The following is a 14,687-nucleotide window of genomic DNA, read 5'->3' on the forward strand; positions in this document are numbered from 1 at the left end:
CCTAAACTTCACTGGTAAACATCAGCAATATTAAATTCAAAAGTAATTACAAAAGGATAAAGGTTTTCTTTAAGCTCTTGTATGTGCAAAGCAGGAGTGAACAGTTTCATCCTGGTCGGGCTGGAGCGGGTCCCTAACTTTGAGGAGGCTTCACTTTTGGAATTTGGTCGTGGCTTCAGGTACACTAGACCCTTACGATTCAATATAATGGAGTTGGAGTACGAGCTTGTCGAGGAACTGGTGAGTACCGCTGAGTCCGTTTTGTTAAGTCCTATCTTTGTTTTTATGCCTATAAAAGATTTCATAATTGTTTTCTTTGCCCCATAGGACAACATTGCAGAAAGAGAGTGCTGTAGAGTGGCATGCAAATGTGCTGGCTCCAGAGGAGATAGAGGAGGAGTTGGAAGTCCAGGATCTAAGGTATCCAGTGTCAAAGACATTTTCTTTCTAAACCTCCTAATTATAAAACAGTATAATTTCTTTTGCCACATGCTAATATATGGTTGCTTTGAATTTCAGGGTAGTTCAGGACCACCAGGAAGCCAAGGACATCCTGGAGATGAGGGTGGACCTGTAAGTTAGAATGGCTTATTTTCATATGTCCTCATAATTAACAGTGTTTAATTTAAGCATTGTTTTTGCTTTCAGAAAGTTAACTTTTAGTGGGTTTTTTTGATTTGTTTCATTCCTCTTTGTGTTTATTGAAACGGTATCCCTCCTGTCTGTTGTCAATGTATTTTATTAATTTTATTTTATAATCACAGGGAGAGAGAGGTCCTCCTGGTGTAAATGGAACTCAGGGTTTCCAGGGATGTCCTGGACAGAGAGGTGTCAAGGTAAGTAATGTCATATTTCAAACGGTCCTTATTTGTTGCTGTAAATTGTGAGTTGATACACATTTATTTAATGTAATGGTGTTAAACACAATTTTTTTTTACTTTGCTTAGGGTTCTCGAGGATACTCAGGAGAAAAGGTAAAGTTTTGTCCAGTTTTTCAAAGACTTCATTATTTGCTGTCATAAAAATCTGCACTGATTAACCAAACAATTTCTACAACATTGCAGGGTGAATCTGGAGAACTTGGGCTTGATGGCATCAATGGAGAAGAGGTAAATGTGTTTTACACTAGATTTTTTTTCCGGTTTTATTATTATACTTACTACACAATCATAGAATCATGTACGATTGCTTCAAGTCCGTAGCTGTGCAGCAATTAATTTCCAAGAATATGTAAAGGTAACACAGACATGATTTGGCCTATGTCTAATTTTTGGCATTAATTCTTCTACTATATGTTTTCAGGGCAAAAGTGGAGTGTCTGGACCCCCAGGAGACAGAGGAACCCCTGGCAGAAGAGTAAGGGACTTGATGCAATTTTAGTTTCACGTTTCAAGACATTTTTATCCAATGGGTAAAATTACAGTTTGCAATTTTTTAAAATAGTTTTTCGTAGAGAAATGCTCCATAACATAGTGCAAGATTCGCTCTTCTAACCAGTCAGAGAATGCTCAATCCAGTGTGTCACATGGATGCAAAACACATGTATGAGACACCACAGGCAGCATCTGTATTTGATGCCCTGGGTGGTTTGATTCTGCAGCTAGCTCCTTTCTCAAAAGTTGCATATTGTGGCTTTAGTGCTGGTAATTTCTCATTGAATATATTTCTTAATTTTAGGGCCCCAAAGGTACCAAAGGACAAGCAGGAGATAGAGGTGAACTGGGAATCAGAGGTGACCCGGTGAGTTTTATGGAAAGTAGGTTGTACAATACCATTTACTGTCTACATTACAAATGTGTCACACACCTGAAATGATCTAGACTGAGTATAGAGTGATATATCCATTGTGATGAGTGCCTGTAAATTTGTTTGCATACATACCCAGATAGTGTAAAATCCAGAGTAGCATGTTGTTGCTAATCACATGTCAGAATTTGCAGCCCAGTTTTAAATGAGTCAAGTTCTGTTCATAAAAACCACTGCACTAAAGCCCTTGAGCTGGGACCAGTGGTAAAAACTGCAGTGTATGATTAGGCAGTAAATAATTGTATACATTCCTCCATTAGCTTGTCATTGCACTTTCAGTACTGTATATTTACATAAGGATGTGTTATTGGTCTGATCCATTTTCAAACTTTACCTTTGGGTTTTTGAAAGTAGCTAAAACTTTAAAAAAGATACATCTGCCTAATAGGGCACAAGTGGACGAGATAACAACCAAGCAGGACCTAAAGGAGACCCGGGTGATGCTGGACCACCGGTAATAACCCCCTGTGCACGTTTTATTTTTATAAAATGGACATCCTGCTGATAGCCTGTCAACATTATAAGCTTAAAGGTTTTAACAGTTTAAGACATAAATTGCTATTTGTATTTGTATGCATTTGTTTACCAAGGCTATTTGTCCTAACATTACAGGGGCAGCCTGGTGAAGATGGAAAGAAGGGAACCCCAGGTGAATTAGGAAGAAGGGTAAGCAATTTTGGAAAGTATTTACCAATTTGTGGGAAATATATTGCATTTGGCACATTTTTGCATGGTTGGTTGTTTAGAAAGACTTAGTTCTACTTGTATTTCATTAGGGAGCTGATGGCAGAAGAGGCCAACCAGGACCACCTGTAAGTCCCTTTTTGCTGGTGATACCATGCGTTTATTTGGATTTATTGCAGCAACTGTTATAACTGCAGTGTAACTGTAAGATTTGCTCCTTGCATGTCGTTAAAGGGAATTGCTGGAAAGCCAGGTGAAAATGGCGTGCCTGGAGAGCCTGGTATTGGAGGATCTAGAGTAAGTCTGTTATTATTTTACACTCTCGAATCAATCTGTCTGTAAACATACTTGCCAAAAGATGTATTATAGCAAATGTTGTCATTATTGTTAACACTTTTTGGCTGCATTAGCAATATGACAAATGGATTTGACAGGAGTGTTTATATGTAGAAATATGTGTTTTTATTCATGGGTTCAAAGTCCAGCTGTAAGGTGTAGGAAATTAGCACATCATCTATTTCTGGTTTGTTTTTTTAAAGGGTCCACCTGGACCAAATGGTGCTCCAGGAACCAAAGGAGAAGATGGGAACCCTGGACCAAGGGTTAGTAAACCTGTTAAATGTATTGTGTAAAACTAATTCTTTTAGCTATGTCTTTAAACTTGTCTTGAATGTCTTAATATTTTATTTTATAGGGTCCTGGAGGTAACCCAGGTGCTGCTGGAGAAAAAGGTAGAAGAGGAGCTCTTGGTCGCAAGGTAGTGAATTGAACCTAGATTGTTGCTGGTTATGTTCTTCAAAAAACAGGCATATTGGATTTATAAAACTACTGGCCTAAGCCTAGCTACCTCATATTACTGTCTAATATGTCTAATGAGTTTGAGCAAACATGAAAGTGCAAAGAGATAAAAAAAAACACATATTAACTTCATTTAATCTATAAGAACTGACCAAGCAGAGTGAAACATTTCATCTTAATTTTAATCTTTGATATTCTCTTTGAACATTGTATTTATGGCTCTGTCTTATTCCTTGCATCTGACTGTCTCTATGGCTTTATAGGGAGAACCAGGAGAGCCAGGACCTAAGGGTGTTATTGGACCCCTTGGCCCCCGTGGAGAACCTGTAAGAATGAAACCATCTTCTTTGCTTAAACATGATTGACAGAGGATCAGCATCTGGCTTCATACCTAACAAGAGTTTTCTTTCAATGAATTTCATTTGTGTTTTGTTCTTAGGGCTTGTCCTTGTTTTCTTTTGACTATAAGAATGGATGCAGTCCACTTAATATGCTCCCAAAAACTACTACATCTTGGTCATGCAATTTGTTTCTGGTTTTCCTTATAGGGTGAAGATGGTAGGGATGGCTTTGGTGTTCCTGGGCCCAAAGGAAGAAAAGCAAGTGATTTGTAATGTCTTGTACTGGTTTCTCTTTAAGAAAGGAAACGTTTTCCAGCAGACAGATTTGCATAGTTCTGAATAGAACTATAAGAAAACAGAATTTCACTGGAACATTTCAAGATATTGTCAATAAATTACAGAAATGTTATGCAGTATACTCACTCACTTACTACACACACCATTAATGCTTTGGTATTTAAGTATGGATTTTTTTCTGCAGGGTGATGAAGGGTTCCCAGGATTTCCAGGACCAAAGGTAATAAAAAAAAAAAACTCCTCAAATGAAATTTCAACAGACTGACAAATATACTTTTGCATTCTACACTCTGGCCTGGCTTTTGATGTTGCTATACTTTGTCAACATAGGGAGCAGGAGGTGACCCTGGAATCAAGGGCCAACCTGGACCCAGAGGAAATCGTGGACAGAGGGTAAATTGTCATGAACATTTGTTCGTAGTCAAATCACACAGTTTGTAATGTTGCATTAAGTCCAACCCTCATATTGCTTATAAGCATTCCTGGACGTGTGTTTGGCATGAAATATTAGACAGATAGTCTATGATAGATAGCTGTCATGAAAACAAGTTTTGGGCTCCGGAGCTTCGGTTCTAATAGTCATAATAATAATGGGTGGTTATAATAATAGTAATAGTAATAGCCATTTAGGGACAGTACAGAACATACGTCATCAATGTTTTACAAATGCTATTTTAATTTTTTTAAAATTACATCTGAAAACCAAATCTAAAAAGAAAATACTTGAACAGTCAAATATTTGGGTCCATCCTTTAAACATGAACCAGACTGTCACTTTTCAGACTATGAAGAATGTGAGCAAATTTTTTCTTAAATACTGTCAGATAAGAATTTTTTACATGTAACCTCCTTTATATCTCATTCTTTCCAGGGGGTATCTGGCAACGCTGGGACACCTGGACAGAAGGGAGAGAGTGGATATCCTGGACCATATGTAAGCAACTTAAAAGCTAACGAAACAAGCAATGTATTTTACATATTAATGACATGGTCCCTTCCACAACACGTTTATTTATAATTTTTTTTGAGTGGTATTCTTCTTGCTAAACATATTTTATGCTTCACAATATGGTATTGTTAATTTTCAAACACATTTTAATATACGGTAAAACTACGGTAATTTTTGGTCTGGTGTGTTCGGCCGGACATCAGGTGTTGAAACTACTGTGTTTGCTCCAACAGGGTCAGAAGGGGCCAAGAGGACCAGGTGTAGTGGTAAGTGCTGCTTTAACTGTATCACATTCTACTGAATGGACAAAGCAAAACACATTTCTAGTGCTGCTTTTATAATTGTGATTTGCAAATGTCTCTTTAGCAATGTGATCTGGTCAAGAAAATCAGAGACAACTGTCGTGAGTATAATCTATTATCCAACAGTGTCATTCCATGATTTTTAACAAGCAGCTATATTTATGTATGTAACCACATTTTATGTCATTTTCCCTACCAGCTTGCTGTTATGGTAAGTGCAAAAAATTGTTTTTTTAGATTTTAACATTTTTTGTTTAACAATTACTAGGTACAATATTTACGGTATATACTCTTACTGTATAAAAATTAAATTATTTATTTGTAACACTGTTAGGTAAGCAAGAATGCCCACTCTACCCCACGGAGCTGGCCTTTGCCCTGGACGTCTCTCAACCTGTTACAGCCCAAGCCTTCATCAACATGCGTGACACAGTCCTGCGTCTAGTCAGAGACATCACGATTTCTGAGAGTAACTGCCCGAGAGGAGCTCGTGTCGCTGTGACCCTGCACAGCAGTGATGTGATCACAGAGGTTCGATTTGCTGATGCATTGAAGAAACGTACCCTGCTGCAGCACATTGAGGGACTACAGAAGCCACAGTCTAGCAAAAAGCGCAGTCTGAACTCCACCATGAGCTTTGTGGCCCTGAACACATTCAAGAGGGTACGCAGTGGATTCCTGACGAGAAAGCTGGCCATCTTCTTTGTTGGTGGGGAGGCTGGTCAGGCTCAAGCAATTACAGCTGCAGCTATACGCCTCCATGATTTTGGGATTGCCTCTCTCTTCTTGGTCAACCGTGAGGACAGAGCACTGACCAGAGCACTCCAGGTAAAAGAAAACTGACCAATGAGATGTATAGATGGAAATTTTACAGTACTTCATTTTGTAAGGTTTTGAGTTTTAAATACACCACCCATTGTTTGTCTCTCTTTCTATGACAGTTCAACAACACAGTTTTGGGTCAGGTTATTGTTCTTCCAAGCCCTGGAAGTGCACAGTACAATACAGTCCTCCAAAAGGTGATGAATTGCCATATTTGTCTAGGTAAGAGCTCTGTGTTTATACACTGATATTAACGCAACAGGCTTTTTCTCTATTTTTTATCAATATAAATATCTGTATTTTAATCAATTTTCAAACATTGCCTTAAAACAGTTTTTAGTGGAAAATATTTATAATACAATTTTTTAAAATACCATTTAAAGTGTTAAAGTATAAAATAAGAAAAATAGCCACAACATAAGTGCTTGACATAACCACCATACAAGAGGTATTTAAGACATTTAGAACGTCAACTAAATCTGTATGATGAACACATTACATGTCCTTCTTTTCTAGACCTCTGTTCTCCCGATGAAACATGTGACTATGTACCCCCATCGTTCACCCGAGATAGGAGGTCATTCACCACAGATGTGGACATCGACATGGCTTTCGTATTGGACAGCTCTGAATCCACTTATCCAACCGTCTTCACAGAGATTAAACGCTACATAGCACACATAGTGGAACATCTACAAGTGTCTTCAAATCCTACAACGTCTGTTCATCATGCCAGAGTGTCTGTGGTCCAGCAAGCACCTTATGAGTTCCTCCACAACAAAACAGGGTTGCCCATCCATGTGGACATGGGGTTGACTGAACACAACTCAGCTCAGGATATTGTCAAATTCCTACTAGAGAAGACGCCGCAGTTAGAAGGTGGCCGGGCCCTGGCAGCGGCCATTGAATCGACAGTGGAGCAGGTGTTTCAGAAGGCACCACTCCAACGGGACAGGAAACTATTGGTTCTCTTTGTGACAGGTAGCGTAGAAGAAGAAGAGGAGCAGCTAATGCGTATTGCCACTGAGCTCAAGTGCAGTGGCTTTTTCCTTGTCATCCTGGGTGTGGGTGACAAGTTGACTGCAGGGGACACTCGAGTCTTGTCACGTATGGCCAGTGAACCTTCAGATGTCTTCTTCAAGAGACTGGACAGTATCTCACACTTTTATGATAAACACATCCAGGCATTTGGCCAGTTGATGCCAAAGTATATCAGCAGTAAGTTCAAGACAGATATCACTTTCAGTTAAAAAAAATTATTGTTTATTTTTTGTTCATTTTATATTTACCATTTTAAACTAATGCTATAAATTGGCTATGTCCCTGTAAGTGAGTGTGTTCTATGATTCTTTTCAGTTGAAAATGCTTTCTACATGTCCCCTGAATTCTCCAAAAATTGCAAGTGGTTCCAGAGAGACCAGCCACTGAAAAACCCCTTGACGTTGTCTGAGCAACAGGAGTAAGTTTTTGGAAACATTTTTTAATGTCATTGTTTATTTCTTTTAAAGCCTTGTGGTTCCATGTGCTTTATTTATTTATTTATTTGGTCATTTTCGCTGCATTCATAGGAAACATCACAAACATCATGAGAATCATCAAGAGGTTCATCTAAGAGAGCACAAACGTAAGCTAACCCTTAACACTGACTGCAATTCTGGTTCTGCCAATAACACCACCATCAAACTGTGTTTAGTTGAAACTCATGAACATCATGAGTCCCACACAGCTGCTAACCTACTTTATTGTGCATTGCCCTGCTTTGACATCTCGGTATTTTTCACTCAGATGCAGATGAGCTGCATGTCTCTAACGTCACCTCCAGCAGCTTGAAATTGCGATGGAGCAGCCCAGACCCCAAACTTTTTGTGTACTTTGAGGTAGTGGTGACACGCTTACAAGACCATATCCTGGTACTAAAGACCAACGTGTCAGGCACTGAGATTTCTTTGGACAACTTGGAGAGCGCTCAAACATATCATGCTGTGGTCACTGCTCGAACCGCAGAGGGTCAGATTGTCTCCATTCGCAAGGGCATAGTCACCACCAGTAAGTTCATTAACAATAATATGTGTTTTTTTTAAAAATCCCACATAAAAGTAAAGTAAAACAATGGTTGCATTAGCTCAAAGACTTTTTTCCACAAATCAAGCTGCCACATGTCTCCTTGTTTCTCTTTGACAGAAACAGCAGAGCTTAAACAATCGAGCCAAGTTACTCGTACTGTAAATACCACACCACTGGACGAACCAGAAACTGGTTAGTGACTGTACATGCAAGTGTATATCTTTAAGTTTGTATTGTGTGTGTGTGTGTGTGTGTGTGTGTGTGTTCATGTAAATAATGTAATTCTCCTTGTCCTGCACTGAAAGGGGGAGGCAAAGTGTAAGTGCTGTCCTCGCAGTACATACGGTATATGCCCGATGTTCTCCATGATTTAATATTTGAGTGTGTTAGTCATACAAATAAAACCTGATAGTTCAACTCAAACCACGTAAATTAATGAAATAAACTGTGATAAAGATATATTCAAGTGAACAGTTACACAAATGTTTTTTTAAATAATTCACTAGAGCAATGTATATATATGTATATATAAAAATCAGGGGTGGGGTTTTCAGGGCACATATGCTTCCTGTGCATGCACTTCTAGACGCTTCGGCCTATGGTAGACACAAATTGTATCTTCCAAGCTTTTTACTGGCCATAATCAATTTCAAAGTGTGTATGTGTGTATATGTACTAGCATTCTGTACTCTTAGAAAGGAATTAACAAATGATGTAGGCAGGGTCGTCTTTCCTTCTACTCCCATCTTTTTATTTTCAAATGTTAAAACACCTAATGACGTAATTACACTCACCCCTTAATAGAATGCGATGCAATGTTGAATGCCAAGTCTTTTCTTCTGTAACCACGAAGCATTTGATCCCATTAGACTCCCACTGAATATCTGAGCCTCTAATGTCAATTTAATCTAGCAGCAACATTTTAACAGCACACAGTAACCGCTATATGCTTCACGCAGTTGTAAATTTAAACTTAACCCAACCTCATCCTCTCTCTCTGTCTGTCTTCAATCACCACTTTTTGTTTTTGCATGTTCTAGTTAATGAATTGGCAGACCCATGCTCACTTGACTATGACCCTGGAATGCCATGCAAAGACTATCAGGCTAAATGGTTCTTTGACAGAAAGAACGGGATCTGTACACAGTTCTGGTATGGAGGTTGTGGAGGCAATGAAAATAGGTTCGACTCTGAGACACTCTGCTTGAAAAACTGCATGAAGCCAGGTAAGTTGTTGCTGCCAGGGTTTTCTGCAGGAATGTGCTGAATGTGTGACAGCACGCAGTATGTTAATGCAGTATGAGCTTTGACTAAACCCTGCTCCAGTACAGTGACTGTCCAAGCCAAGTGTAATTGGGCATGGCAAGTCAATCTTTAAATTTCACCGCTTACAAAAATGGTGTGCATGGCACTTTAATGGGAATCTTTTGCAAACGCTTTTCCAAAATGATCATGTGCTAGAAATCAATAATATGCTCACAAATTCACTGGGTCCTGTGGTCTAGTAGTATAGACAACTGTGTGTTCTAGTATAGGCTTCTATGGTCACCACCACAAGTTAAGCTAGCAAGGCTCCATAAAAATGCATAACTGAAGCTAAAAATGTGTAAACAAGGACCGTAAAGTCACAAATTACCACTAGCTATTAATCTACACAAAAAATATGCTGTTTCAGCTTACTGCCTCTAATCCAGTAAAACTCCAGTAAAACAACAACAATAAAAAAATCCAGTAAAACTAGTTGTTTTTGAACATGTTATAGTAATACCATGAACAATAATAAATCATTTAACATAAGTAAACACAATTTATTCTCGTTCATTGAATTACTATAACACGTTAAAATAAAATCGTGTTTACTGGATTTTATCAGAGGCAGAATGGATGAATCTGCATTTTTTTCAGTGTACATGATTTCGTTGCTAGACATGTATGATTCTCCCTCATGTGGAAGTGGTTTGGATCTGAAAATATGGCAGTCTGCCAGCTATGTTGGAAATCAATTGCTGATAAAGACAGCTTCAACACTTATTTGTTTCACCATTTGTGAAAAGCTTCCAGAGCCAGCTGTCTGAAAAGGTACATGGACATAAACCCACAGCAAAGTTTGGTGAAATCATTCTGCAAAATGTTCTTTACAACAACAAAAGCAAAACATAGCAAGACAACAGACTGTCACCAATTACACTGGAAAAGATATGGTACCAATTCAAGCAGCTGAGGGATGGTTTCAAACTAATTTGAATAGCTTTGACCCATTATAAACAGCTAAATTGCTCTGCCTTAATTGTAAGAATTAAGTACAGAAGGTGACGTATTTAATATGATTTCGGTCAATATCGCACACTCCTACCTATAACTGGTCACTGGATCACATGGGGATAATATCGCATCGCATCTGTCTCTGGTCATTAATATCCACACTGCACTTGAGGCCACTAAAAATCATCTTGATAATCTTTCAGCAAATGGTAAACTTTTCCTTTATCATGTAAGACAACAGCACATTTATATTTCAATGTTTCCCCAGTGCCCGAACCTCAGCCAACCATTCAGCAGGTTGAACCGGTGGAGATTGTCCCAACTCCTGGTGAGAGCTCAGAATTCTACTTCTGTATAAAAATTAAGAGTTTCCTGTGGGTATATTCTATTCTTGCTTCCTTCCATGTAGCTCTGACAGTTTCCACAAACTGTGCTTCTTTGTATAATTGCAAACCACTAACGTCCTCCACTGCCCCTCAAATGATCTAATTGACTTACGGAACAAGTAAAAAGCCAAGCATTGGTAAAATCAAAAGAATATGTTTTTGCCACAGAAGCAAGTCAATTCTTAACTGCATAGAAATTAACAGAAAGACTTTCTGGTTTAATTGTTTACAGCAGTCGTTACATGGGGTAATTTGTCAGTGCCTCATTAACACAATAATACAAAGTCTGCTGCAAATTTTACGCACTATGTGTTACTATTAAGGAATAATAAAAACATTTTGGGATGCATAGAATATCATACAGATTATTGTTCTACAACACAAACATGTCAGCGGCAGAAATACTGTTTTTATCTCAACGCCCATTCAACATAATGATAATTACTGCTAATCACACACCTAAGTGATGCACATATTTGTTAGAGATATGTGCTTTCTGAGTGCCTCCTTGGTTCATGTGTTCTCATACTGACAGTTATTCTTTGACAATTTTCTCACAGGAGACACAGCAGTGGACATTTGCCAGCTTCCCAAAGAAGAAGGCACTTGTGCCAAATTCGTCCTCAAGTGGCACTTTGATGCCCCCAGCAAGAGCTGTGCACGTTTCTGGTATGGTGGCTGCGATGGAAACAAGAATCGCTTCGACACATATGAGCAGTGCGTGAAGGCCTGTGGAAAACCAGGTACATATTCACAATAATAATGTTCCAATATCAGTGGTCAGTTATTGGCAATGCATAAGTTATTGCTTAATGGAGTGATACACCAGAGTGAAAGCAATGCTGGGATTCCTGCTGCAGTATGAATTATGTTTTTCTTTGAAAAGCATTTTGGCAGTTACGTGTCTGTTAAACAGTCTCATAGATCAAAGGCTTTCGGCTTGTCAGGGTTCTCTACAGCAGAACGTGTTCCGCTCATTGACTTGGCATTCGGGACTGGCACCAATTTGGACCTTGGTGGCTGGGCGGGGCCACGCGTGGGGGGGGAATTTGATACCGTGGCCTTCTGTATCCCAACCCCATGTTCTACTCATTAACCTTATTGTGCCAATAGGCCCCTAAACAGCAGATAGTTTCCAACATGAGTTAATCCATTTGCCATCTCTGTGGGACACAAATAGGCAGTTGCAGTATTTACAGCACACTGAATGAATTATGCACAAAACTCATTGAGCTTACTTTTTTGGCAGTTAACAATTGGCCCAAAATAGAATAAACAAATAGATAATAGACAAGATAACACTGGTACTAATACTGGTATCAATGCCCGATCTGACCAATCCTGCCTTTGTGCACCAAGACTAATTTAACCTCCACAGGTAGGCTGATAACTTTAGATTTAGTTACTGTCATACTCAAGAATATTTTAAAAAAGGTTAACATTTGCGACTGACGTCTGCAACAACAAGCGTTATATTTAGTAGCTAAAATGTTGTTTCCCTTCATTTTAGACTCTACAGTCCATGCTGTCCATTGATAAGTCTGGGAAAAAGTGGTTTAGGGGCATCCCTAGATAAAAACCCAACTGAATATCGAATCTATCATCCCCACAAATACACAGTCGTAGCCAATTTCCCTTTCATATTAAATCCACGGCCTATTATTATTATTATTATTGTAACATAGCAGAATTCTATAATATTCTTGTTAACCTCAGATTCAGACAATTTCACTGTTTCTCATTAACTCTATAAATGCTCCTGCTGTTTTAGTGTCATACCGAATCTATCAATCAGTCAATCATTTAATATATAGTGTTTCATGCGGGTTAATTCAATTAAAAGTCCTATACAGACGTTTACGAGGTTTACTACAAGATAAAACAAAAGAGTGCATTTAAACATAAAACGCTAAGACACTAAGTTAAACCCAATGTTGCCTTTTATTTTATTGATTATAATAACTATTATTAATTATTATTATTGTTATTATGCCGTCCATTGGTGCAGGATTGTCTTGATATGTACAGAAACTAAGGACACAATAACAGTTTTCTTATTCATTTATCAACAGCACCTGTCAAACATGGAGTCATCGCTGGAATAAAAACATAGGACGGAAGCGACCAGCATGGCCAGGTTTCACCTCAGTTTAGGGGATTCCGAGGAGAACCACCCAAAATGGTCATACTGTAAGAATGCAAAACCCAAGCAATGGTGGCTGCACTGGATCCCACAATAATGGACTTTATCCCCAATGGTCTTGAAGTAGTGTTTTTCACAAAAAGAAGGAAGGCAACACAATTTGCTGCATGATTAGTTTTAACCTACTGGTGCTACATAATATAGTTTGTTTTACAGATGGAGATGTGGATTCAATTTTGCTAAGTCAAATTTTTCTGGAACATCATAAGAGTTATCTTTTTTTTTCAACATGCAGTTTATTGATTAAACAAAAATCGTATATGAATATCTGGAACAGAGATTAAAAATAAGTCATTACATGCAGGACTGGCATTATTCAGTGCAGTAATCTTTTTATATAGTTTTGTTTTTTTACATTCCACATTCACATAGCAATATTGGCTTTTATGAATTTATTATATTTTCTAACACACTTGATCCCTGTGAAATCATCCCTTCACTATTTTACAGTCACATAATCCACAGCAATGTCTACACGAGTCTTATACGGCATTGCGTGTATTTAAATGACAGTGACTTATTGCTCTGATGCAAAAACATTAATGTAACATTAAAGTGCACTTCTGGATCCACTGATCAAATACACAACTTCCAGGCATCGAGGAATGGAATGTACTTGTCAAGCTGTTTGTATTTTTGTTTCTTTTGGTTTTACTGAAATTTATGTTTCTTCTGGATATAGGGGAAATAAAAAAAACTTAGACTTTACAATAAACATGAGCAACTGATTCTTTTCTTTCTTGTTTTGAATCAAGTCGTGTACACATTAATTCACAATAGGCTTAAATGTGCCATAAATTGGGTCATTATTTCTATAGTAGTTCAGTGTTTGTGATGGCTGGTATATGACCCATCATTCAGCCATATAGAGGTGTATCAGGCCTTGGCATCCAAAACACACTGGGTACCATGAAAAGTGACATTACTTCGCTGCCCCTAACCTGTTAGTCTTCTTATCGTAACGCAATCATAGAGGACATGCTTATATTTACCTTGTATCTACTAAGTTAACCGATGCTGGTGCCACTGCACTGAGCAACTTAATTTGAATGCCATAGACACTCAGTAGTCCAGCCACTGTACATCATCATCAAGCTCTGATAACCCTACTAATAACAACCAGTTATTGCTAGGGAACCTTTAAAACAATGCTGGGTTGAGGAAAGGATTCAACAAAGAGCAGACAGCTGCATCACCCAGTCTTACATCTGATCAAGATAAGCTATAGTCGCTTGTCCAAATAGTTTTACATTTCACCAGAGAACCAGCTCAACTCAAGTGTCTGACTAATAAATGTGACCAATAGCCACTTTTCTAAAAATAATTGCCTTACTGACAGCACAAAAATAAAATGCGAGTGAGAACATGCAGGTCTTAAGTATAATCGGGTAAATAACATCACTGATTTAGACCCACCAAAACTAAACAGTGTGTTCCAGTGTCCAAAAACACCATAAACGCAGACTACCCACTCTTATTATGTATATTGTCTTAGTAATATTCAAACTAACCTGTCAATCCCGTCATGTTACCTCGTGTCAACAAACAACTAAGCCGCACAACAAGGTAGCAACATGCCATTTTAGGCAGTATGCTGCCAAAGCCACAAAACATTTAAAAAATAAAATAAAATGTCCTCTGCTAACCTATGTTGGCAGAGAACTAGTGTCTAACCCATGTTGATGGTCCATCAGTCAAACCAGCCAAACCTCCTTAGCTCCATCATCTTACCATGCAACTATGCCAAACATCATGCTAGACAATTATTTATAT

At 38.3% G+C, this 14,687-nt stretch overlaps 1 protein-coding gene across 9 annotated transcripts in view; it reads left to right on the forward strand.

Annotated features, from left to right (window-relative positions):
- Window positions 1-13,629, forward strand: part of LOC137132500 (collagen alpha-3(VI) chain-like) — a 120,198-nt gene extending 106,569 nt beyond the window's left edge. For 4 of the 9 annotated variants that reach the window (XM_067515032.1, XM_067515038.1, XM_067515039.1 and 1 more), the window contains 33 exons: window positions 95-240; window positions 328-420; window positions 520-573; window positions 765-836; window positions 948-974; window positions 1,065-1,109; window positions 1,303-1,356; window positions 1,678-1,740; window positions 2,195-2,260; window positions 2,419-2,472; window positions 2,583-2,618; window positions 2,725-2,787; window positions 3,030-3,092; window positions 3,185-3,247; window positions 3,552-3,614; window positions 3,837-3,887; window positions 4,111-4,146; window positions 4,257-4,319; window positions 4,798-4,860; window positions 5,109-5,141; window positions 5,242-5,278; window positions 5,377-5,388; window positions 5,512-6,005; window positions 6,119-6,221; window positions 6,516-7,217; window positions 7,356-7,458; window positions 7,568-7,623; window positions 7,785-8,045; window positions 8,181-8,255; window positions 9,104-9,289; window positions 10,594-10,653; window positions 11,272-11,454; window positions 12,784-13,629. In XM_067515032.1, coding sequence (XP_067371133.1) covers window positions 95-240; window positions 328-420; window positions 520-573; window positions 765-836; window positions 948-974; window positions 1,065-1,109; window positions 1,303-1,356; window positions 1,678-1,740; window positions 2,195-2,260; window positions 2,419-2,472; window positions 2,583-2,618; window positions 2,725-2,787; window positions 3,030-3,092; window positions 3,185-3,247; window positions 3,552-3,614; window positions 3,837-3,887; window positions 4,111-4,146; window positions 4,257-4,319; window positions 4,798-4,860; window positions 5,109-5,141; window positions 5,242-5,278; window positions 5,377-5,388; window positions 5,512-6,005; window positions 6,119-6,221; window positions 6,516-7,217; window positions 7,356-7,458; window positions 7,568-7,623; window positions 7,785-8,045; window positions 8,181-8,255; window positions 9,104-9,289; window positions 10,594-10,653; window positions 11,272-11,454; window positions 12,784-12,824 — 3,521 coding nt within the window. In that variant the 3' untranslated portion in view covers window positions 12,825-13,629. The remainder of the gene's footprint in view (window positions 1-94; window positions 241-327; window positions 421-519; window positions 574-764; window positions 837-947; window positions 975-1,064; window positions 1,110-1,302; window positions 1,357-1,677; window positions 1,741-2,194; window positions 2,261-2,418; window positions 2,473-2,582; window positions 2,619-2,724; window positions 2,788-3,029; window positions 3,093-3,184; window positions 3,248-3,551; window positions 3,615-3,836; window positions 3,888-4,110; window positions 4,147-4,256; window positions 4,320-4,797; window positions 4,861-5,108; window positions 5,142-5,241; window positions 5,279-5,376; window positions 5,389-5,511; window positions 6,006-6,118; window positions 6,222-6,515; window positions 7,218-7,355; window positions 7,459-7,567; window positions 7,624-7,784; window positions 8,046-8,180; window positions 8,256-9,103; window positions 9,290-10,593; window positions 10,654-11,271; window positions 11,455-12,783) is intronic. The other 5 variants (XM_067515033.1, XM_067515034.1, XM_067515035.1 and 2 more) reach the window with 5 other exon arrangements.
- Window positions 13,630-14,687: the final 1,058 nt, after the last annotated feature.

Source organism: Channa argus, chromosome 9 (assembly GCF_033026475.1).
Source record: "Channa argus isolate prfri chromosome 9, Channa argus male v1.0, whole genome shotgun sequence".
NCBI lineage: Eukaryota > Metazoa > Chordata > Actinopteri > Anabantiformes > Channidae > Channa > Channa argus.